This window comes from Cannabis sativa, chromosome 3 (assembly GCF_029168945.1).
Source record: "Cannabis sativa cultivar Pink pepper isolate KNU-18-1 chromosome 3, ASM2916894v1, whole genome shotgun sequence".
NCBI classification, from domain to species: domain Eukaryota; kingdom Viridiplantae; phylum Streptophyta; class Magnoliopsida; order Rosales; family Cannabaceae; genus Cannabis; species Cannabis sativa.
In genome coordinates this window covers 54683616-54709049 of record NC_083603.1, presented here as the reverse complement: position 1 = coordinate 54709049, position 25434 = coordinate 54683616, and the positions used below count along the sequence as shown (strand labels likewise).

The following is a 25434-nucleotide window of genomic DNA, read 5'->3' as shown; positions in this document are numbered from 1 at the left end:
GAGGATGATCTTCGTGCAGAAGTTGAAGCAGATCCTGGTCGATTTGATGCCCGAGTTCCCAAGACTCACCTGAGTTCATCTACAAAATACAACACACAAGATGAGTGTTGGACGGAATATCAAACGATAAACAAGCAAATATGCCGACCAGGAGTACTCAACAGATTAAAGAACGGCTATGTCTAAAGAAAAGTCAGAACTCAAGAAGTCAAAAAGTTTTCTTGAGTTAGGGCAAAAAAGTTCATGAAGCTTAGAATAAGCAAGATGAAAGGCAGACGCAATGCAGTTCAAAGACAAGCTCTATGGCTATAAGCCCACATGAAGACATGATAAAGAAGAGTCGCAGAAGTTTCTAACCCTAGGGTTTCCTAAGCAGTTTTCTACAGCATAGTTGCATTCAAAGTGTAAACATGCAAAGAAAAGCATAAAGGAAATCAAAAACTTACTCAAAGATTCGAGTGTCTGGGTTCGAGCAACGTCAATCTAAACAGCAATCGTCTGAAGGCACTTCGGCAACTTTGAAGCCGGAAAACTCTCTTTTCGCCTTGGAGTTTACTTAATAGTGAAGGGTGGTAAAATGAGTTATGTGCCAATGCTATGGGTATTTATAGGAAAGTCACGAAAAGAGGTAACTGCATCAAAGGAACCTTAGACGCCTCAGATTCCCACCTCAAAAATGAATATGGGAAATCAAAAGTAATCGAGTGCAACCGTCAGCCGTGGAGAGAGAAAATCAGATTTTGAAATATTAATTGTCAGAGCATTTATTATCCGAAGACTAAAGGGACGCCCAGTCAGCTTCACATCGAGTCTCGAATGGTCATGCTCGACACGTGTCCCCATCCAAAGGCAGAGCCAGCTCGGAAGAAGTCTACACGCAACCTTAGAGGTCCCGTACAGACTTGGGGGGCAAATGTTATCCCAAATTTTGCACTGTGACGTGGCATCACGAGAATGGTGACACGTGGAGTCCACTTGGAGCATCTGCTCGGGAAGAATGGACCGAGCAGGATGCCTCGCTGGCACATCTAGAATAAGATATTAAACGATCCGTGCAGAGCACTCAACACTTAGCAAATTCAGCTTTCGCATCATGAGTCACCAGCTCAATCCCTATAACTCAGGGATCACTTACGTGGATATGACATACACACGATCCCACTATCAGTGTACTCAGCCTCAATCCTACGATCCTTGCATTCAGCATTGATCACACGATCTTTCTGTTTATGCGCATTGTAACGAGAGAGGAAACTCTTCCTCCTCAAGTTTCCCAGCCCTATAAATAGTGAGGAATGTTCACTGGGCAAGGGGACCGAGAGATTGAAAGTCGACATGCAGCTAAGCTAAGACTATATTATTATCTAAGAATTATATATTCAGAGATGCTGTTGTAAGAGCTATAAGAAAAGGAATCTTCTTCCTTGTTCTTAAGTCAATACAAATAACGAGGATTAGGCTATTACCGAACTGCTCGGGGCTGAACCTCTATAAAATTTATGTGTCTTATTATTGCTTTATTATATATTCATTACGACATATCGTTTATCGCTTATCAAAAAGACTCATTGTCGTTGGTAAAAGCGAAGTCAACAAATAATAATAAAATTTTAAAATTAAATACAAAATAGTAAAATTATTAAATGCATATTCTATAATATGATACTTAATGGCATAATTAATTAAAAAAAAATCATGCTAAAGAAGACAATTAAGTTTTATGGAATTAATCTAGCATTTAAATCATATAAAATCTTAATTAATTGTACCAATAATAAATTTATAAAAATAATACAAAATAGTATAATTATTATATGATAATAAATTAAATGTAAAATCCCATATTTCATAATTAATGGCAGATATTTTTCCAAAATTAATAATTTAGACAATAGGTTACTGAATAAATATATAATTGCATAAATTTAAATGTTAAACATTAACACAATTAATTAAAGTTACATGCCTAAATAATTCATGTAATTAATTACCAAATTAAAGATTTTCAATTTTAGTTTATAACTAAATAATATAAAAATAACAATTACATATTAAATTAAACTGGAAAAATTTAATTAAATGTATTTTATAGACTAAATTAACTAAAATAAAAAATAATTGAGATTCCAAAATAAATGAAAATTTATAAAAAAATTTCGAATTTTCCTTTTTTTTCCAGATTTCAACGGTTTTTTAAATCTTTTTCATGCATAAAATTGATCTAAAATATTGTATGAATGTTGTAATGCATATGAGATTCGTAATGAATACTGAAAAATGAAAACATAAAAATTTTGCATGCAACGAAGAAAAAATTTCATGCGTATATATACTCGTATATAATTTTTATATTGCATAAAAATATAATAAATATATAAAGTAAAATATTCTACTAAATATTATACAATAAGATCATTGAATGAATAAGTATTATATATAAATATATATGTGTGAAAATATAGTTGTATATACATGTATATATGTATACGATACTAATAAAAATATGTATATATATGAAAAGAATTATTATTGCATTTAAAATATTAATGTTGAATGAATATAATAATATCAACAACAATATGAATCAAAAAGATTAAAATAAAAAATATTTCTTTTCATTGGCCATGAACGACTATGAAATACATATATAAATATGTATATACACAAAAATACCAAAACTCAAAATAATCAAGATAGATATAAAATTGTTCTGATACCAACTGTTAGTATTTATATGAATGATATGAAGTATGTGGATGTGTATATGAAATATGGAATTAATGGAATATATACACAAGATAACTAAAGAATCGAAATACATCCAACCAATCTTCTTTCTAACTTTGCTCTACTAGGGCATGAACCTTTAGCTTTGTGTTGTTTACAATGGTGGGTTGTGGACGCTCGAAGAATAACATAGGGATCGAGGAAAAACTCAACTAAGAAATCAAAAGCTAAGAATAATGGCCCCACTTCTTCGGATAGGGTGGTCAAAACCAGGTCGATGGATGATATTTTAGGGGTGAAGGAATTGGAGATTCCAAAGACCTTAGAAGCTGAGAAGCATTGGTTCGACAATGTCTACTCACCTAAGGAAACGGAGACGATCTTCAATCGACAAGCAGAGGTCCGACAAGATTTCTCAAACTAGCTGAGTGTGGCGAATCAAACTATGTAGGATATCAGTGTTAGGAAGCAGACCATTCCCTTAATACTGAGATCTAATGTGATACAAAATCTGGAAAGAAGCTTTAATGGCACGAAAATAGAGTATCAACATGAGTATTCAATGGTTGTTGAGAAACAAAACACGACTCAAAGATCTAAAGTGAAAATCCATCTCGAGGACATAGCAGATGAGGTAAGTTATTGGAATCCATCTATTGTATGTCGTGTGATTGGGGCTAATCTCCCTGTCAATATAATTAATGGATTTTCTAAGAGAATTTAAAAAGATTTAGTAATGAAAGTGAGAATGCTCAATCGAGGGATATTCATAATTCAGCTTCAGAATCTAGACCAGAGAGACAAAGCATTAAATGGTGGCTATGTTAGTGGTCATGAAACTATAGAACCCGAATGAAGATTTCACGAAGGAGGAGATTACTAAGGTTCCCATTTGGATTCAATTGAAAGGCCTTGTCATTAAATATTAGGGAGAAACATCCTTGTTCAAGATTGTATGTCAAATCAGAGAACCTCTCCAAGTGGATACTGTCACCAAAAATAGGGAGAAGCTCTCATATCCCCAAATCCTCGTAGAGGTTAGTTTAGCACAATCTTTTCCTGATATAGCTTCATTCATGGATGTATTTGATCATGATGTAGACTTGGAGGTAAAATATGAATGGATCCCCTTAGTGTGCTATAGTTTTTTAGGAATCAGGCATGACACAAAACGATGCCAGAATAAGGAAACAAAAAAGGCAAAGAAAGTCTGGCTTCCTAAGCAGATAGAGGGAAAACCGTCTATAGACAAAGATAGTTTTTAGCTGGGTTTGAAGGAAAAAAAGGGTCCTGGAATCAATTCTAGTTGCAACAAAATTAAAGAACAATTTTGAGGCCTTAGTTAATGAACATGAAATGGGGAAGAAGAAGATTCAGGAATGGGGGAGTTTGTAACAGATGCAAGAATGGATAATAAGAGAGGGGGGGGGGGGGGATCCCTCTACTTCTAATGGATAGGATTTATGTTGGAATGTGAGAGGGATTAATAGCCAACAAAAACATCAAGAAATCAAGCAATTGATTTATTCGAAGAGAGTTGGATTGGTTAGTCTCTTAGAAACAAAGGTGAAGAATAAAAATATGGGAAGCATGTATACTAGCCTATTATCTGGATGGTGTTTTAAAAATAGTAATCATTGGACAAATAAAGGTCGAATAATAGTTACGTGGTAGCCTAGTATTTACTTCATGGGCTCGTTCGGTACGCATGACTAAATCGAATTAGACATGCTAATTTGTTCAATTCAGTGTTTAGACATGTTAGAAGTCTGGAGAACTAATCCAGCTAATCTCATATGTTTGGGATTATTTATCCCATCTAGCAGGGTGGGATAAATAATCCCACACATGTGAGATTTTTTTCTTATCATTTTTTTAATTTTAATTTTATTAATATATTTTAAATTTAATAAGAATTTAAATGAAAGAATTATCACACATTTATATATACATTTTCTTTTATCAAAACCTTATTCATTAAAATTAGTAAAAATGTATAATTTTGAATTATTATACGTAAGTTTTTAAAATTTAAAATGTTATTAATTAAACAATAGTTATTTAAATTGATTCTAAGAGAAACAATATGACAATAAAATTATATATTATTTTTAAAATACTAGAAAATTTATATAAGTATTTTAAAAAATTAATATTTATAATAAATTAGTGTTTAAGATAAATAATTAATTTTATATTATTCAAGTATTTTTATTTTACTATTTTAATTATTTATTAAATAAAAAATATCATAAACTATTTTATTATATATTTATGATATATACTTGATTATATATGATATATTATTTTATAATTTAATTATTTTTATTTTTATTTTGCTGAAAATTATTTATTTTTATTTATTTATTATTTTATATTTTAATTTTACTTTATTATTATATATTTTTATTTTAATTTAAGTTTTTTTTTTCTAAAAGGAAATAAATAAAATAGTCTAGTCTATTCTTAAACCAAATACATGATTACTTTCAGCATAAACCAATCTTGTCCAGTCCAATCCAATCTTTTTTAGTCCAATCCTATGTAGAAGCTTGGAAGGAAGGCTAGCAAAGTACCCTCACTGAAATTCTGAGAATGTGTAGAAGCTTGCAAATTGGAAGATTTAAAAGCTTCTGGCTATTTCTATACATGGAACAACAAAAAGAAGCTAGAAGATAGATCTTCTCGAATTTTGCCATGCCCTTGTGAACTCAGAATGGTTGGATCAGTTTCAGAACTTGGAAGCAAACTTCCTACCTGAAGGGTGTTTTGACCATAGCCCTATCTTGGTATCTATTCATCAAGATATTGCTCATGGCAAAAAAACCTTTTAGATATTATAGTATGTGGAAAGATGTTGATAAGTATAATGTAAAAATTCACAATAACTGGATGGAGGAAATAGAAGGTACGCACATGTATAAGCTTGTGGGTAAATTGAAGAGATTAATGCTAATTCTGAAAACAAAGAGATGGCTTCAATGACATACATAAGGCTGAGATGGAAGCTAAGGGGAATATGGTTGAAGCACAAGAGAAGCTACATAAAAACCCTCTTAATGCAAAATTAATGAAGAAAGAACAGGAGGCTTGTGCTTGTTACTCCAAAATGCATGCTGCCTATTCTTCCTTCTTAGCTTAAAACGAAAAAATTAGTTGGGCTAAGAATGGAGATGAAAATAAGGCTATCTTTCATGCATATTTAAGTGAAAGAAGACTACAAAATACAGTTCTCTCCATTGAAGATGCTAAAGGTAACTGGTGTGATACACTAGAAGGGGTACAACAAGTTTTCCTAGAATACTACATTAACCTGTTGGGATCAAAGATGGAACACAAGATGAAAGTCAGCCAACATGTGATGGATCTTGGTCCAAAAATCTCAGAAACACATTTACACATCTTGCAGGCTGAGTATACTGTCCAAGAAATCAAAGAAGCACTTTTTGCTATTCTCGGAACAAAAGCCCCGGGCCTTGATGGATTCAGCAGCTCTTCCTATAAAGACAATTGGGACATGGTCGACACTGATTAGAAAAGGTTGTATTGTCATTTCTAAACTCAGGGAAAATTCTCAAGCAAATCAATACTACCACAATTACTCTCATTTCGAAGACAATTTGTCCTGGTAATGTCACTAATTTTCGACCTATTTCATGATATAATGTTATCTATAAAATTGCTTCTAAAATTATTTGCTTAAGGCTTCGGTTGATTCTCATTGATCTAATTATAGAGAATTAAGGTGGCTTTGTACATAGTAGATACATTGCACACAACATTATGGTCTGTTAGGATATTATTAGACTGTATGGAAGGAAAAATTGCAAACCGAGTTGCATGATCAAGATTGACTTGAGAAAGGCATATGATACAATAAAGTGGGATTTCATTGAAGAGATTCTGGGGCTTTTGGATTCCCACAAAAATTTTCCCAACTTAAAATGACTTGTGTTAGGACTCCAAAATTTTTCCTGCTTCTTAATGGATCTCTAAATGGTTTTTTTAATGCCAAGAGAGGTCTACGGTAGGGTGATCCCATGTCTCCCCTATTGTTTGTGCTAGGGATGGAATACTTATCCCAATTATGGTGCAAGTGGCGAATCTAGATGGGTATAAGTATCATGATAGATGCTCAATGCTGAAATTAAATCATATGTGTTTTGCTGATGATCTATTATTGTTCTGTAATGGAGATTACATCTCTATTCTTCTTATGCTTAAAGGTCTTAAGCTCTTCTCCTCATCCTCAGGTCTCCAGTCAAACAAAGAGAAGACAACAATTTACTGTACCAACTTGCCATATGCAATAGTACAGAGAGTACTTAAAGTTTCAAGTTTTCTCAAAGCAACTTGCCTTTTTTAATGTCTTGGCATTCCCATATGTTCTAAAAAGATATCCATAGCTGAATGTGATATTATACTTGAGAAAATGACAAGCAGGATCAAAATATAGATTTCAAGAAACTTGTCCTATATGGGAAGAGTGTCATTGATTAATTTAGTGTTGATTGCAATTCATTCATATTGGGCACAAATAATGATCCTTCCAGAGATGCTACTAAAAGGAGTTAAGGCTATTTGTCGAGCCTTTTTGTGGAAAGGAGCCTCAAATTCCACAATCTTGGGCTTATTGCTTGGGAAAACTTGTGCTCGTCTAAAGCTACGTGTGGCCTCGAATTTAGAAGACTAGTGGATTAGAATATTGCAGCCATAGGGAAGTATGTTTGGGCGATTGCGAAAAAGAAAGATAACTTGTTTGTAAAATGGATCAACAATGTTTATTTGAAGAACCAAAATTGGTGGGACTATGAATGTCCTACTGATTCTAGCTGGTATCGAAAAAGGTTGGTGGTTGTAAAAAAAAAAATAAGCTCAAATTGAGTCTTGACAACTTTATCTCTAAAAAAATACATAATCAAACTTGGGTATGAACTATTATTTGAGCAGGGGATAAAGTCACTTGGACCAAATGTGTTTGGAAGAGAATGATCGTCCCAAAACACAAGTTTATCATGTGGCTTATAATGTGGAGAAGGCTCCAAACAAAGAATAGACTTGAAAAGATAATAGTGAATATGGATATGACATGTTTGTTATGTGGGAATGCTATTGAGAACATTGATCATTTATTCTTTGAATGTGCCTATAACAGGAAATGTTTGGAGAAGATCAAGCATCGGTTGAATTGGGATGCCAAAAGCACTCAACTGCAGCCACTGTTGCGAAGCATTTCTCGAGCCAAAAGATTCAGCAACAACTGCCAAGGCATGTTATTTGCTATAATTGCAGTTGTGGTGTATCATATATGGCGTGTTCGAAATGATATCTTGTGGAATCTTAAACTATGGATGATTGATCAAACTACTTTTCGAATTCAATGTGATTGTAAACATAGGATCCTTAGTGTTATGCCTTGTAAAACTAACACCAAAGATAGAGATTGGTTTATGAGATTATAGATATATATGTTGTATAGGGGGGTCGGGATTAATGCATATACATGTATAAATTTGCAATATGGATGTATTGTCTATAATATGTTGTAATTGTTGAGATTGAGGAATACAAAGTACTTATTCATAAAAAAAAAAAAAAAAAAAGCTGAAATACCTCCAGTCATTGATTTTTTGAGCTTCAATTCCATACGAGTCTTGGATCTGCAAAAGAAAAGAAAACTGATTAGTGTGGGTAATCAGACTTCCAAGCTCTCTCTACTCTTTTTAGATGGATTTACAGTGAGTAATCGTCGACCGAGACCCTATTTTTATATAAGTAAGACCTTCCATCAAAGTCTCTACCACATTAATTGTCAAAATATTTTGATAATTAATTTAAAAAAATTAAATCGGATAACTAAAATATTTTATAATTAAATCTGACCACAATTAAAATATTTTAATTAATTATATTTTATAAATCAAATCAAATAAAATATTTAATTTGTTATTTTATAAAAATTATTTTAATATATGACTTATTTTACAAGACATTACTACCTTTACGAGACTTCTAAGTTTTATTATTTTTGTTTCATATGATTAGCAATTTACATAATAGTTGTTGTTTGGCTGTTGACAGTTTGGTTGATCTTTCTTGTTTGCCTTATTTTGTATATATTAGCAAGTTTTACATCACAACAACTATGGAAGTTTTAGTGTTTGGAAACTTAAGTGGTATGCAGGGGATGATTACGAAGGCATTTTTTCATTATTCATTTTATTCTTCATTTTTATTGAACAAATTATTCATTTTATTCTTCAAATGCATAAATATCATTAATACATAAGCTTATAGTAAAATACTTATATAATTTTTTTATTATATGTACATCAGCAAAGTCCGCTTGAATAGTTTATCATTTTTTTTTTCAAGTTTATAGAACAAATCAATCTTCTCAATCCCATCAATTAAAAAAGATACAATTAATTCCCACTACAAAAATCTCTTGAAACTAGAGTTAAAGATCCCTTTCTAAAATACACACATTTGTTAATTATAATTACCAGTATCTATTCACCTGAATTTAACATAATAATAATAATAATAATAATAATAATAATAATAATAATAATAATAATTAAGAGCATTGCTATTAGGTATTAGCGGTGTCTAGTATTTTTGCGACATGTCGCGTTGTGATTAGTTAGCGATACTTTCTAAAAATTATTATATTAAATTATAAGGAACTCGATACTTAATTGTACCAAATTCAATAATAATATTGATACATAAGAAAGTACTAAACACCACATGTACCCTTAATAATTTATTATTCATTTCAAACAAACAAAAAGGACAACCTTTATTGTTAAACCAATCTAATTTTAATCAACATTCATACGAAATACGAATCATGAAAAATACAAATACGCGTTGACCATTTTGTAATGCAGTGGCACAATCGTAATTAAACTAAAAATCATGACCTATTCTACTCTTATCATCTTCACGACTGACGAACTTTTAACCGCGCCTTTTGAAAAAAAAAAAAAACGAGTCTTGCTGCTAGCCTGCTACTTATATATATATTTATTTATTATATATAAATTTATTTATATTGCTTCACATCCCATTTTCAAATTTCGCACTAATAAGAAGTTAATACAATATGTATTTTTTATTTTGAAAGAAGAAAGAACAGAGTGAAATTGAGTTCTGAAACCCAGAATCCATGGCTTCACGGAGTGCTGTTGCATTGTTGTTTCAACAATACAAGGCACTACTGAAGAAGAATTTCTTGCTCTCATGGCGGAACAAGAGAGCTACTTTCGTCCAGCTATTCGCTTCTTTCATATTCATCTTTCTTATTTTTGCTATCCAGGAGGCAATTAAAGCACGCTTCTCTTCCTCTACTTCTTATAAGAGAGTCACGGACCCAGACCCTCAGTTCTCTTTCCCGATCTTGCCATGTGAGGAAAAGTACTACGTCAAGCTTCCTTGTGTCGATTTTGTATGGAGCGGAAATGGAAGCGCTAGGATCACTAGCCTTGTTAACGCCATTAGAGCCAACAATCCTGGGAGACCGATTTCTTCAGATAAGGTAATTGCTTTATTAACTGGAATATTGTATTCCTTCTGTTTGTTTGGTGGCTGAGAAAATGAAAAGAGAAAAAACATGCAGAACAGAATCTTCGTTTGCTTGTTTGAGTCTGTTATCGAAGGCCACGTGGCAGTTTACAATTTCGTATTGAGATTTGTCTTTTAAGTTTTTTTTTTTTTTTTTTTTTTTTTTTTTTGATTGTCTTAAAGCTTTCTAAATTTTATGTATGAATAATTATATGTTTATGTATCCATAATTCCATATAAGCAGTTTAATTAGCAAAAAACTATACAGTAAAGGTGTAAGGAAACATGAATGATGAATTGATGATACAAATTCCTCTGTTTTTTTCATTTTTTTTTTTTGGTCTGAGCAGGTCAGATCATTTAGAACGGCAAATGAAGTAGATGACTTTCTGTTCAAAAATCCAATGACCTGTCCGGGAGCTTTGTATTTTGTGGAAAGAAATGCTTCTGTAATTAGCTATGGCGTTCAAACTAATTCAACTACTCTGGCAAAGCGTGGAACATTCGAAGACCCCACATTTAAGTTCCAAATTCCACTCCAGATTGCCGCGGAACGTGAAATTGCAAGGTCGCTTATTGGAGGTATTCGATTCAATTTCGTTAATCATTTTTGTAAAGATTTTATTTCCAATATTTATGAATTGAACTGATGTATCAGTATTACATATGTTTTACCTCCATGTTTAGTTCCAAACTTTAGCTGGACTGTCACACTTAAGGAATTTGCACACCCTGCACTGGAAATCTTCTCTGCACTGGCTTCAGTAGGACCGTCCTTTTTCTTGGCAACTGCCATGTTTGGATTCGTACTGCAGATGAATTCTTTGATCACAGAAAAAGAACTAAAATTGCGGCAGGTGATGAATTTGTCCTGTACTCTAGGAGGTTTAGATAAATTTATAAAGCGACCCATTTTCTTATTTATTTATTTATTTAATTTTTCAATCTGCAGGCTATGTCTATGATGGGTCTTTACGATTCTGCTTACTGGTTGTCATGGCTTACGTGGGAGGGGATTCTCGCCCTTATCTCATCACTTGTTATTGTTCTCGTTGGCATGATGTTTCAGTTTGATTTCTTCTTGAACAACAGTTTTGCTGTTGTATTTTTGGTGTTCTTTCTGTTCCAACTCAATATGGTAAGACTAACTTCTATGCTTCTTAATATACAGCTTCTTCTTTTTACTTTCTGTCTTATGCCAAGCTTTCTTGTTTAATACCCGTTTATCTATTTTGTATTTGAATCACCAGCTAGGTGTTGCCTTCTTACTGTCAGCCTTCATTACCAAGGCATCTTCATCTACAACTGCTGGTTTCTTTATATTTATTGTTGGCACTGTAACTCAGGTGCACTTCCCTTGTTAATGATTTCAAGATTAAAGAAGAGAAGACATCATAATGTTAGTAACAACAAATACCATTTTCTCATTGCAGGCTGTTACAGCATTTGGATTTCCCTACTCTTCTAGCATCTCTAAACCACTCAGAAACATTTGGTCACTCTTCCCACCTAATCTTCTTGCTGAAGCCTTACAATTACTTGTTAGTGCAACTGCCACTCCCCAAGATGTTGGGGTCAGCTGGAGTAATAGAGGAAAGTGCGCCGCGAATGATGACGATTGTGTGATAACAATTGTAAGTGAAATACATCGATGCTTAAAGTTTAGAATTCATTGTTGCATTTGCTGAATGTTTAGTACTTACCAAATATTTCGTTTACTGATTTATTTTTATCATTTGGGGGAAAAAAACTAAATCCACAGAATGATATTTACATTTGGCTGGTGGCTACATTCTTCATTTGGTTAGTGTTGGCAATCTACTTTGATAACATTATCCCTAATGTGTCTGGTGTAAGAAAATCTGTATTTTACTTTTTAAATCCTGGGTACTGGATAGGAAAAGGTGGCAACAATGTGAAAGGTAAGTTGGGCTTAAATTATGCTTTTACTCGAGCTTTCCTTGTACACTGATACCTGCAGCTTAATGCCTTATCTGCTTGCTTTTCACAGAGGGTGGCATTTGCAGTTGCATAGGCTCTCTTCCACCACAGGAGCATATTACCCCAGATGATGAAGATGTCCTTGAAGAGGAGAACTTAGTGAAACAACAAATCATGGAAGGTGTTGATGACCCAAACATTGCTGTGCAGGTTCGTGGCCTTGGAAAAACTTATCCTGGGTCTACAAACATGGGTTGCTGCAAATGCAAGAGAAATCCACCTTACCAAGCTTTAAAGGTGAATATTGATATTTTGTTATTGTTTTTCCTTCCAAACCTAGCATAGCAACAGGCTGACTATACCTTTTCTATGATCTTCAGGGCTTGTGGGTGAACTTTGCAAAAGATCAGTTGTTTTGTTTACTTGGACCAAACGGAGCAGGAAAGACCACAGCAATTAATTGTTTGACGGGAATCACTCCGGTGACTAATGGAGATGGTAATTTTCTGATTATTGTTGCATTTTATTTTATTTATCAAACTATTAGTGATATTATTCAATGTCATCTTACTGTGCCTTTAACTTGCATTTTGACAGCATTGATTTATGGGATACCTGTACGAAGCTCCATTGGCATGTCTAAAATTCGAAAATTGATAGGTGTTTGTCCCCAGGTGATTCTCCTCTCCTCTGTCTCATAGTGGATTTGATACTTGTACCATCCAAGTAGCGTACATCATTACCCTCTTGCAAAAAATATATGGATATCTTAAGATCACCATTTAAAAATATTGGGAAAAATGAATAATCCATCTTTTTGTCTCCACAGTTTGATATTCTCTGGGATTCACTTTCTGGGAAGGAGCATCTTGATCTCTTTGCCAGTATTAAAGGCCTACCCCCATCTTCAATAAAATCAGTATGTAACACTTGTTATAGTGTGTGTGGTTGTTTTTCCCACATCTTTTGGTACTCAGATTGTATAATGACTATCTTGATACTATTGTTAAGCAACGGTGTCTCTATAGATTCTGCATTTTCACTTGAGCGCTTTTCTGAAATACAGGTTATCCAAAAATCACTTGAGGAGGTGAAACTCACTGAGGCAGCCAACATACGAGCTGGCAGTTATAGCGGAGGAATGAAACGCCGACTTAGTGTTGCAATAGCACTTATTGGTGATCCAAAATTAGTCATTTTGGATGAACCTGTATGTAGCCGAGACTGTTATTCTACAATGCTTATTTCATTCCTGTTGCAGTTTCATTACCGATCATATTAGTTTACTGATCTGTTCATTTCGATATGTAGACAACTGGTATGGACCCAATTACAAGAAGACATGTATGGGATATTATAGAGAATGCTAAAAGAGGGCGTGCAATTGTCCTAACAACACATTCAATGGAAGAAGCTGACATTTTAAGTGATCGGATTGGAATTATGGCGAAGGGTAAGCTACGCTGCATTGGAACCTCAATCAGACTGAAGTCACGTTTTGGGACGGGCTTTATAGCTAATGTGAGCTTTTCTGTCACCACCAATGGACAAGCTACTCCCAACAGGGACGTAGTTGATACAACTCATCATGAGGATGTGAAGCAATTCTTTAAACATGTATGTTGACTAAATCAATGACTCATAATTTTATTTTACTAATAAATGGTTCAATTCTAACTTGAGGAATGTTCTGTCAGCATTTAAATGTTGAACCAAAGGAGGAGAACAAATCCTTTCTTACCTTTGTCATTCCTCATGACAGAGAGGTGCTTTTGCCGGTAAGCCTTTATAATTTGGTTCCTCTGCTTCTAAAAGTTCAAACTTGTTGCCTGTATTTCTTTTTTAAATATCCTTTTTGTCCTTAGTGTGTTCCCCTAGCTTGAGTTATGCTTCTTTGGGTATATATTGTTGAACAGAATTTTTTCAAAGAGCTCCAAGATAGAGTAAGTGAGTTTGGGATAGCTGACATTCAACTGGGTCTCACAACTCTTGAAGAAGTTTTCTTAAATATCGCACAGCAAGCCGAACTAGAAAGTGCAACAGCCGAGGGTAGACTTGTTCCTCTTACTTTGACAACTTCAGGAACATCAATTGAGGTAAGCCACTGCTTGTCTTTTGTTTTACAAAAGAGATATATTGGAAGCATTATTACTAATGCATAAAAATGGTACAATTGGTAATGCAGATACCAGTTGGAGCTAGGTTCGTGGGGATTCCAGGAACAGAAACATCAGAGAATCTTAGAGGAAATATGGTAGAAGTATACTGGGACCAAGATGAGTCTGGTAATCTATGCATCTCTGGCCACTCAGATGAAACTCCAATACCTCCAAATGTGGATCCAGTAGTATCTTTAGTACCCGCTCCACCACGCAGAGGTATCTTAGGCCGACAAGGAGTAGCCAGAGGCATTGTGCTTGATCCCAATCAGGTCATCACAAGTAACTCTCATTGACGCCTCTACATACATACGAACTCATAAAGATCTTCTTCATTTTTATAAGCACCTCGTTTTGTAACTTCTATTACAGCCAGTTTACATCATGCTAAGCTTTGGTATATTTGAATTGTTTCTGTATAATGTTGTAAATATATGTATTTTATAGTTTATGCCACACGTTTATAAATTCAATCTTTCAACTAAACTCTACTCATTGTTTCGGATACGTGTAGCAGTAGTACAATTTTGTTCGAAACAGAAAATAGATTGTGGATGTTATCTTTATCATAAATTTTCACTTTATTTAGAGATTATCTTCAATTAATCATTTATATTTGCATTGTTATTGCTATGTACATACTTTAATTTATTTATTTTGATACATATACAATTAGTTTTGTAGGTCGACCTAGACCTGAAAGAGATACACAGAAGGTTAAAAAAAAAAAAAAAGAAAAAAAAAACTTTGATAAAATTAAAAGCTTCATCAAGACTCCATAAACAAACATTAGTATCCACTTGTCAAGTCATTTACACCACCTAAAACATCAAGAAGAGATTGGTAAGTTACTGATGTCATTCAAACAATCACATGTGTTACTGTTAGACAATTTATATGTATAAACTGAAATATATGTATGTGTATATAAAATGCGGAATTAAACAAACATATATATACTATGAATAAAGGATCAAAATACCTCCAGCCATTGAATCTTTAAGCTTCAAACCCAAAAACTTTGATCTGCAAAGGAAACTCGTTGATGTGGGTAATCGGGCTTCCTCGCTCTCTCAACTCTCTTTAGATGGAATTTGCTGTTATGAACAGAATGAGTGAGGAGCTCGGGGACCGAGACCCTATATTTATAGGTGAGATACTCCATCAGTATCTGTGCCACATTAATTGTCAGAATATTTTGACAATTAATTCAGGAAATCAAATCAGGTAATGAATATAGAAATCTGACCATATATAGAATATTACGTAATTGATTCTCGTCTGCATTCAATGAATATAAAATATTCATTTATCAGAATCAATAATATTATTTTATTTCCTTAATTAGAAATATTCTAATATTCTCCCACTTGGTCAGCATTTAAACTAAAACATTCAAACCCAAACGTTCCTCATTATATAATAAACATACGAATCATAGCGACATGTCCTCATTATAAGTCGAGTATTATCTTCCATGTATTACGATATATTTATTATATAACAATGTACTTTATGTGGCAATGTACTTAAGTGAATAAACCCTAACCCTTATGTTTATTCAGGTCCTCTTACGATAATTTTCTCAGATGAAATTAAGGTGCACATAAATATGAGAAAATATCGAAATTAGAGTTTCATTAAATAATTTTTGGTTGTACAAATAAAAAAACTGCATATGGGTTAACTGAATCCCATATTTACTTTATGATCATTAAATTTGTGTTGCGGCATGCCTTTAGTCAAGGATCTATGCGATCACCCAATTCAGTTTGCGTGATTAATGACCACTTATCACGCCTTTTTATGGCTAAATACTTAATGTCGATATGCTAGCTTCGACCAGTACTCTTAGAGTTATTAGCCATAAATATTGTAGCTGAATTTATCGCAAAATTTTCTTAATGGCCTAATGAAACTGTAATTCTGAACTCTAGGCCTACTATGAAACTCTATAATACATCATACGAGATGTATCCTCAAAACAATAAATGAATCTGACTTCTATAGTGGAAATAACAATAAAGATTCTCTACAATATAACTTACTGGTAATCTTAAGGACGTAATAAAATATTGATTTACGTGAATAAATACAACCAGTGAAGTATGTTAGAATCTAATTGGTTAACTATATTTCCAGATGGTCAATTCATCTTAAAATATGTATGAATATAATTTTTAGTATCTTAAAGATACCTCATCACTTTGTATGAAAAATAAAGTGGTCTTAACTTTAGTTATTCTGATACTACTTAACGATCCTGAAACAAATGTAATGCAAAGTCTTATTCAGACTCTTAGGCATACATTAGGCTTCTAAAATAGAAGCAAATGAATGTTCTTAATTTATTCTCATTCCAGACCATTTTTCAGATGCTGGTTCGAGTTGAATTTATCACACTTAAAGATAAAAGTTATATCAGATGAATAATACATAATTTTATTTAATCAGAGATGTTGTGGCTACTCTCTAATTAATTAAAATTATATATATTATTTATATTCCTTATCTCAAAATAATAATTTGAGATATGAATTATTTCAACTTATATAGAAAACTTTTATCATCATTTGCAAGTAACATATTGTCTACATATAAAACAAACATTACTCCCACTAACCTTCTGGTATATAATTATTTTCATAATTCTCTTTTCAAATCTAAAGGAAAAGATAATGAAAATACCAATTTGTGAGATGTTTGTTTTAATCTATAGGTAGACATCTTAAGCTTGCATATGTTCACCACTATTAGAGGAAAAATTTTATGGCAGTCTGTATACCTTCTCCTCTAGTTCACTGTTTGGAATTGATTTGAAACGAGCAACAAATGCCAAGGTCTATAATAGAATCATTTATAAAAACAAGTGAGAATGTAAATCTCCTTTGTTATTGATTCTTATTTCAAAATGAACTTCTTAGCAATGAATATTCTTTTATATCTTTATGTTTCTCAATGTTGCCTAATGAATATTATTGGTGAAAAAAACTTCTGCTTAATTAATGTTCTCCACCCCATTAGGCAACTTTACTAAAGATAAACTTTATTGCTCTTTAAGATATTCATTTCTTCATTCATGGCATGTTGTACTACAACTTCAATTCTTTATCATCCTATAATTTAATTTGTGTCTCAAATTAATATTGTAGTTGAACTCTTATTGTACAAAATGTAATCACTAGAAAACATTGATCTTACTGTTCTAATAAGTCATCTTAAGGATGGACCAACAAACTCTTAAAAGAGCAAATGGTTCAATATGCATGTTATTTTAGAAATTGTTAGCAATTACTAAATAACATAACTTATTAGAATTTTATCAATGACTTGTAGATTATTAATGATTAGTTATGAATTCTCAATAACCATTAATCTTAAGGGTTGTTGTGAATCATAATTAATCTAACACTTGAGGTGAAAGTTTGAGAAAATATGAATGATCTTTCTCAGAAACTAGGTTCCTAGATTGATCACTCCCACTGATCAAGTCAATTCCTAATTCCACAGTTCTAGTGTTGTGAGATGGATAATAAAATATGTAACCCTTAAACCTTATAGCTTTTCAAATGAAATATGCTCATTTATGGTTTTGGGCCCAGATCTTTTCTTTGACAATTTTACTCTAACTATATATGGGTATTTATAAAATGTGTACATGTCATCAAGTCGGTTTTCAACCTTATCACAACTCAAAATATGTTTGAGAAACAACTTTGGTTAGAACACGATTCGATATGTACACCCCATTGAAGAGTATCAATAGAGAAAGATTTAGGAAAGTTTGGAGTTTGCTATGTAGGCTCCACCCCATGTCCAAAAAATGCTTAGTTTCTTAAATTTGTCACACACTATGATTTAGGTGTACCAGGCATATGTATTGGGGAATGAACCCATGCTTTTAAAGAAACTTTGCAAATGGACTGGGAGTTTATCCATACTCATGAATTTTAATGTAGTATTCTCCATTTTATAATTCATCTCACTATCTTAATATGCAAAATGCATTATTTCTCTACGTAAGATTTAAATGTCTTTGAAACATATAAATCTATACTTTTGTAGAAAAATAATTTATGTGAGTAATCATTAAAAAAGAGATGCAAAATTTGAGTCCATGTCTTCAAAATTAATTGACTTGTATGATTTTTAATATGATAGAATTCTAATATGCACCGATTTTGACTTGTTGGAATACATATTCTTAATGAATTTCACACAAGTTCTAAATAAAGTTAGTAAAATCAGTGTAATGAATATCCCCACCATTTACTAACATTTATTCTATTTATGGATATATGTTCCATAATTTTTGGTGCTATAATATAGAAGAATTCTTATTAACAACACAATTTTTATTGTCAGATTGAACTTGCATATCTTTATGAGTGACATCATTTTGTAGTAAAGACCTTTAAATGTGTCTAAATCAAGTTTCAAAAGAATCTTGAAACATAAAGGTCTTTGTCAATTTTAAAACAAAGTCACTACTATATTGCTTGTTCCTTAAACTTCTAAATGTGAGAACTTATCTTGTCTGTGGATAAGATTTGCTCACAGTTACTGACTTTATCAGGTTTATTTGTAAACCTTGCAAGAAATTATGAATGTGGAATAACAATCTAAAATAATCCACTGTGTGTTAATAATCACATTAACTATATTAGAATGTATTCATACACAATAAATTTTGGTGATAATAAAGTCTGATTTATTTTTCTTAATTATACAGTAAAAACTGTACATTTTGGATGAAGTTATCAGAATAAATTTTGGAAATTTCTACTGGTATGGAAGAAATTTATAAATAGTAATGTAATAAAATTACATATATAGTTTTGAGGTTTAAATGAATCATGTTGTTACCAATGAATAAACATGCTTAAATATGAAATCTTATTAAACAAAAATTGCCCGTGGGCTAAATTTTTAATTTAATAAGATTATATTTAGATGTAGATTATGATAAATTTACACAATTTATGAAAAACTTAAAGTTTAATATTTCTATCTTAATGAAAGGTATGAAACACTTAATTATTTATAAATGTTTCAAAATTTTATACTTTATGATAAAATTATTAAATTAAATCTACATAATTTCCTGTGGGATAAATTAAGAGAAGTTAATTTAACATATTAATTATGTAAATATAATAAAATCCCTGTAGGGTAAGATTATTATGTTCACATAATTCATGTCCATTATGTGATCTTGATCCACTTAATGTATATAATTTTATATAATTAAGGATGCTGTGGCTACTCCCTAATTATTTAAAATTATGTGGTTCACTAGACACCAAAGTATAAACTGAAGATTAAAATTTTACTAAATCCAAAATTGCCTGTGGGCTAAATTTTAAATTTAATAAAATTAGATGAACTTTATGATAGATTTAATTAAACAATTAGTTTTGGAAAATGAAGGTTTATTATCTATCTTTAATTAAATTTGTTATAACACTATTAAATTAAATCCCCATAACTCCCTGTGGGGTAAATTAAGAGAATTTAATTTAACATATTATCCTAATTAATTATACAAATATAATAAAATCTCTGTGGGGTAAAATTATGGGAAAATTACATGTGAATACGTGTTTGTCCATTTAATTTTAATAATAACGTGATGTGTGAAATTATTGATATTACTGTTATTTTATACCCTCTTTTTAATTTAAACTATATTAGATAGACTATTAAACATACTGAAGGTATTGATGAGAGTGAAGGGATTGATGAGGGAAATTGAAGATGTGAGAGTACTAATGTGATGTGCATCAATTATTTTTTTCTATATGTTTAAGTTTATTTATTCTTTTTTGTGAACAACCTAGCTTTTTTTTTAACTTCTTTTTCCTCATTTTTTTGTTATATTTAAAAAGAATTTTTTTTTACTACACTAATAACTATTTGGCCTCAAAAATTACACCACCATTATGAAAAGTTTATATTTTTTTGCTAGCTAAAATCAAAGGTATTATTTTAGTTTCTTTCAGATTTTTTTTTTCAAAAGTTTTTTTTTTTATATTTAGTTTACCAATAAATAAACAATATTCAAATTATGAATTACACTAAATAAAATTATTTCATATTTATGCTTACTTGTTAAATAAAATAAAATAGTATTATTGCGACCTACTTTTTAATATAATTATTATATTTGATTATAGTTTACTCTGTATTGAAAAAAATAGAATATTGTTCCAACAAACAACAACTAGTAAGTTTATTGACATATATAATGGTAGACTATATATGAAATCAAATGAATTGTTGTTCTATTATACGAAAATAAAAATAAAAATTTATTTCAGTATATTAAAATAAACTAATAGATTTGTTAGCATATACGATGATAGGCTATACGAAAAATTTAAACAGAATAAATTTGTTTCAATATGCCAAAATAAACTAATAAGTTTATTTGACATATATGAGTATAGACATACCTGATTATAGAATTTTTGGTTTGATCATCATCTTTTTATTTAAAATTGATGATTTTATCAAAAGTAGCCAATTGGTATCTTATTGAAATCATAACTAATTGGTCCAAAAAAAATATCATACTTGTAATGATTTAAAAGTTATTTGTAACTTTATTCTTTATTTAACTAATCAAAATGCATATATTAATTTACATTTTAAAAATATGGGTGACATAAATATTTATGATAAATATTTTTTTAAAATACAATTTACTAAAATGATAGCTTACTGGATGACAATTTAGTGTTTTTAAAAATAAACTTTAAAGTTACTCAAATATATTAATATACCCTAAATAATTAATTGATTATTAAAGTGCATACATATAAGTTTTAGAGGTAACCAAAATGTATCTCAAATCATATAATATAAAAGTAATATTTGTTTATGAAAAAGTTACGTATTGGTTTATTATCAACATCATAAGTAACCAAAAGGATACTTTTAAAATGCAGGAAAAAAAAAAAACAGAATTTCAGGATTTGTTTTATTCAGGCATATTATTTAGAAATTAAGGTATTTTTTAATGACGTGGCAAGACATTATTGTAATTGAGATATATTAAGTTATTTTTGTAATTATTTTATATTACATGTATATTTTTGAAAAAATCCCTAAAATTATTATACTTATATAATTAATTACAAGTTATGTCCATTAAGGTGAATTTTAATTAATATATAATTTTATATAATTAAAGATGCTGTGGCTACTCCCTAATTATTTAAAATTATATTATCACTTTAGACATTAGGTATTGGGCTCTACCTAAAAGTAATTTCGTTATTAACATAATAGACAATCATTGAGATTAATGCTCCTAGTGTGGTCGTCCGAAGATCATTAAAAACCGTTCTAGATATGAGCATTTGTCCCAAGTTCATGTTTTCTTATGTCAAACCCCAAAATTACTTACATTTTATTCATATTTTATTCATTTTAGGAAGTTTTATGAATATTTTATGAAGTTTTATGAAATTTAATGTGCTATATAAAATATTCAACCTATCTTAATGTTTGAATATTTCTCAATATATCTAGCACTATAAAAGGAATTTATGTATAACATTTAAATCATACAAATTAAAATTAATTGTATTAAAAATAAATGTGCCAAATAAATACAAATTAATACAATTATTGTATGATAATAAATTAAATGCTTAATTCCATAATATATAATTAATTATGCATTTATGACCATATAATATCTTAAATATTTGCACTAATAATTAATTTGTATAAATAAGGTAAATATACAAATTAGTACAATTAATTATATGAAATGAATTAAATGCAAAATTAAAGGATGTACTTAATGACAGATTATCAATTAATTCAATCAACAAATTACATAATTGGTAAATAAATATAATAATTGCGCACTTAATTGTAGAATAATCAAATATTCACATTCTTAAAATATCACAATTATTGTAATTACATGTAAAAATAAAGCATGTAATTAATTTACTAAATTAAAAACTTTCCATAATAATTTATTACTAAATAACATATAATATATGAAGATATATGTTAAATAAGAATGGAAAGTTTAAACAAATGTAATTTAATTGACTAAATAAATAAAAATAAGGAAATAAAATAAAATTCCAAAAATAAATCAAAATAATAAAATTTCGGAATTTTCTTAAATTTTTCTTAATTTTCCTTTTTTTTTTTTGAAAAATCTGCCCTGAAAAACGACATAATAAATTTTCCTTAAACTTCTAAAAATCATGAAATCAATTCCAAAATGATCTAAATGAAAAAAAAAATTAATAGATCTATATTGATTTCAAGCATCGAAAACACGCAAAATGTATACTTTAATTTCAAAAAGTGTTTTCGGGTCCGAATGGATTTTTCTAGTAAAGTTTTCAGATTTTAAGGTATTAAAATTATTTTGATACACAAAATCGATCTATAATATCTTATGAATATAGTAATGCATATAGAATTCAAAATAAATACCAAAAATGAAAACGGAAAAAATAAAGCATAAAACTTTCATGTATATATATACTCGTATACAATATATACTGCATAAAATCATCATTAATGTATGGAAGAGAATATTACATACAATTTTATGCAATAAAAACATATATAAAAAAAATATATATATACGTATATATATATACAACAATACTTACGTATATATATAATATATATAAACAAAATTAAAATATGAATATATATATGTATATACGTAGATTGAATTAAATGTATATATATGATCGGAATTATATGAATATGAATATATATATATAAATTAAGAACTGATCATATACATATATATATTATATATATATGAAGATGTATATGAATATGAATGTATATATATGTATATATAAAAAATTGAGTATGAATATATATATAATCGGGATTATATAATATGAAAGTATATATATATATAAAATATATATTATATTATAAATGAAGAACCCCGTAAATGTATGTATATATATGAAACTCAAAATAAATCAAGGCAGAGATATATAATCCGCTCTGATACCAACTGTTAGACAATTTATATGTATAAACTGAGATATATGTATGTGTATATAAAATGCGGAATTAAACAAACATATATATACTATGAATAAAGGATCGAAATACCTTCAGCCATTGAATCTTTAAGCTTCAAACCCAAAAACTTTGATCTGCAAAGGAAACTCGTTGATGTGGGTAATCGGGCTTCCTCGCTCTCTCAACTCTCTTTAGATGGAATTTGCTGTTATGAACAGAATGAGTGAGGAGCTCGGGGACCAAGACCCTATATTTATAAGTGAGATACTCCATCAGTATCTGTGCCACATTAATTGTCAGAATATTTTGACAATTAATTCAGGAAATCAAATCAGGTAATGAATATAGAAATCTGACCATATATAGAATATTACGTAATTGATTCTGTCCAGATTCAATGAATATAAAATATTCATTTATCAGAATCAATAATATTATTTTATTTCCTTAATTAGAAATATTCTAATATTAGGACCAAGAAGAAAGATGCATGAACAATGACAAATAATCAAGTTAAATAAACAATAGCAAGAATTGAATTAAAACAGTATAAGTAAAACTTGAAATTAAACTTGAAATGGAATCAAAAGTTCAGCCATGGAGGCACTTCTCTATGATCATGAATGCAGTAGTGATTCGAATACAATGTTGTTGGTAGTCCTTATAGGAAACAAGTAGATAAAGAGATACAATTTAAACATCACACTGTGAGCTACTGGATCAGACACACCAGTACTCAATGTACAACCCTCATCCAAACAAGAACAACACTTTTAAACAGACTACCAACTCAAACAAGAACCACCAATCTTGGAGTTAATGAACTGGAAAACTAAATCCTATGCATTCTACAGTTATGACTATTTAGAGAATGTGTCTTGACAATCAATTTTAGACTTAGTTTCTAGACCATAATACAACAATTCCACATTGGTATAGATACTAAGACTTGAAGATTAGGATTTGAGTAGACTGAACTTCTGTAGAGGATGAGAAACTCATCCAATTTATTTTATGTTGACCACGTTTAGACAATGTCTAAACTTGGTTTGAGTGATACATTTTGCGAATACAAATCTTCTTCACTTGCACTTCCCCTTTTGCAATGATTTTTCTAATAAAATGCAATTTTATGTCAATGTGTTTTCACTTGTCATGGAACATTGGATTTTTCATCAAGTACAGAGCACTTTGATTGTCACAGTGGACAGTCATATCTTCTGATCTGAATCCAAGTTCATTGGTAAGGCCTTTCAACTAGATTGCTTCTTTTATGGCTTCAATTGCAGCCATATACTCAGCCTCTGTAGATGACAAGGCTACAACACTTTGAAGGTTGGATTTCCAGCGGATGCATCCACCTAGAGCTGTGAAAATGTAGCCTGTAAGTAATCTTCTTGTATCTATGCATCCAGCATAGTCTGATTCAACAAAGCCCTCCACTTCACGGCATCTTTTCTCATCTTCTTTGTAGACTAGGCCAAGGTTCAAAGACCCTATAACATACATCATTACCCATTTAACAACATCCCAGTGCTTAGGTCCAGGATCAGTAATAAACCTGCTGATAATGCTCATAGCATAGGCCAAGTCAAGCCTTGTGCAGACCATGACATACATCAGACATCCTACACAGTCAGCATATGGTATGCTATCCATGTGTCTCCTTTCATCTTCAGTCTGGGGTGCTTGATCTTTAGTAAGCTTGACGTGTTGAGCTAAGGGAGTTACAACTAGTTTGGCATCATGCATCTTGAACTTCATTATGACTTTCTTTAAGTACCCTTGCTATGTTAACATAATCAAATCAGGCCTTTTTCTTTTGATCTCAATTCCAAGTATTTTCTTAGGGAAGAACTCCCTGAGGGGCTTGTACCTCTGGGGCTTATGCCAGCGTGGGGCGGGGGGCAGGGGGGGTGGTATTTGAGCTCCATCTTAATCTTCCCTCATATGAGGTAAATGGTTCCTTATCCACTCATACAAGTGGCCTAACCGTATCAAGCTCTCAATC

General features: G+C 30.8%; 2 protein-coding genes across 3 annotated transcripts; one reads left to right on the top strand and one right to left on the bottom strand.

Moving 5' to 3' along the window:
* Positions 1 to 9672: 9672 nt before the first annotated feature.
* LOC115709301 (ABC transporter A family member 2) lies at positions 9673 to 15002 on the top strand. Of its 2 annotated transcripts, XM_030637374.2 has the most exons (16): positions 9673 to 10270; positions 10647 to 10878; positions 10984 to 11153; positions 11249 to 11434; positions 11547 to 11642; positions 11730 to 11930; positions 12059 to 12218; positions 12308 to 12534; positions 12618 to 12735; positions 12835 to 12911; positions 13067 to 13156; positions 13304 to 13447; positions 13549 to 13854; positions 13935 to 14015; positions 14154 to 14333; positions 14423 to 15002. In XM_030637374.2, exons 1-16 carry the CDS (start codon positions 9902 to 9904, stop codon positions 14690 to 14692), a joined length of 2907 nt encoding a protein of 968 aa, XP_030493234.2. In that variant the 5' UTR covers positions 9673 to 9901; the 3' UTR covers positions 14693 to 15002. The 2 variants fall into 2 exon arrangements, with proteins under 2 accessions (XP_030493234.2, XP_060968134.1); XM_061112151.1 differs by lacking the exon at positions 11547 to 11642 and having other exon boundaries at positions 9757 to 10270.
* A 9678-nt stretch (positions 15003 to 24680) lies between these two features.
* LOC133036179 (secreted RxLR effector protein 161-like) lies at positions 24681 to 25187 on the bottom strand. Its single transcript, XM_061112685.1, has one exon. The coding sequence runs from the start codon at positions 25185 to 25187 to the stop codon at positions 24681 to 24683; it is 507 nt and encodes a 168-aa protein (XP_060968668.1).
* Positions 25188 to 25434: the final 247 nt, after the last annotated feature.

Excerpts from the sequence above, each read along its gene's own strand:
- LOC133036179 (XM_061112685.1), bottom strand. The coding sequence starts at position 25,187 with ATGAAGTTCAAGATGCATGATGCCAAACTAGTTGTAACTCCCTTAGCT.
- LOC115709301 (XM_030637374.2), top strand. The coding sequence starts at position 9,902 with ATGGCTTCACGGAGTGCTGTTGCATTGTTGTTTCAACAATACAAGGCA. Across the intron at positions 11,643-11,729 it reads TTGTTGGCACTGTAACTCAG|GCTGTTACAGCATTTGGATT; the intron begins GTGCACTTCCCT and ends TTCTCATTGCAG. Across the intron at positions 14,016-14,153 it reads ACAGAGAGGTGCTTTTGCCG|AATTTTTTCAAAGAGCTCCA; the intron begins GTAAGCCTTTAT and ends ATTGTTGAACAG.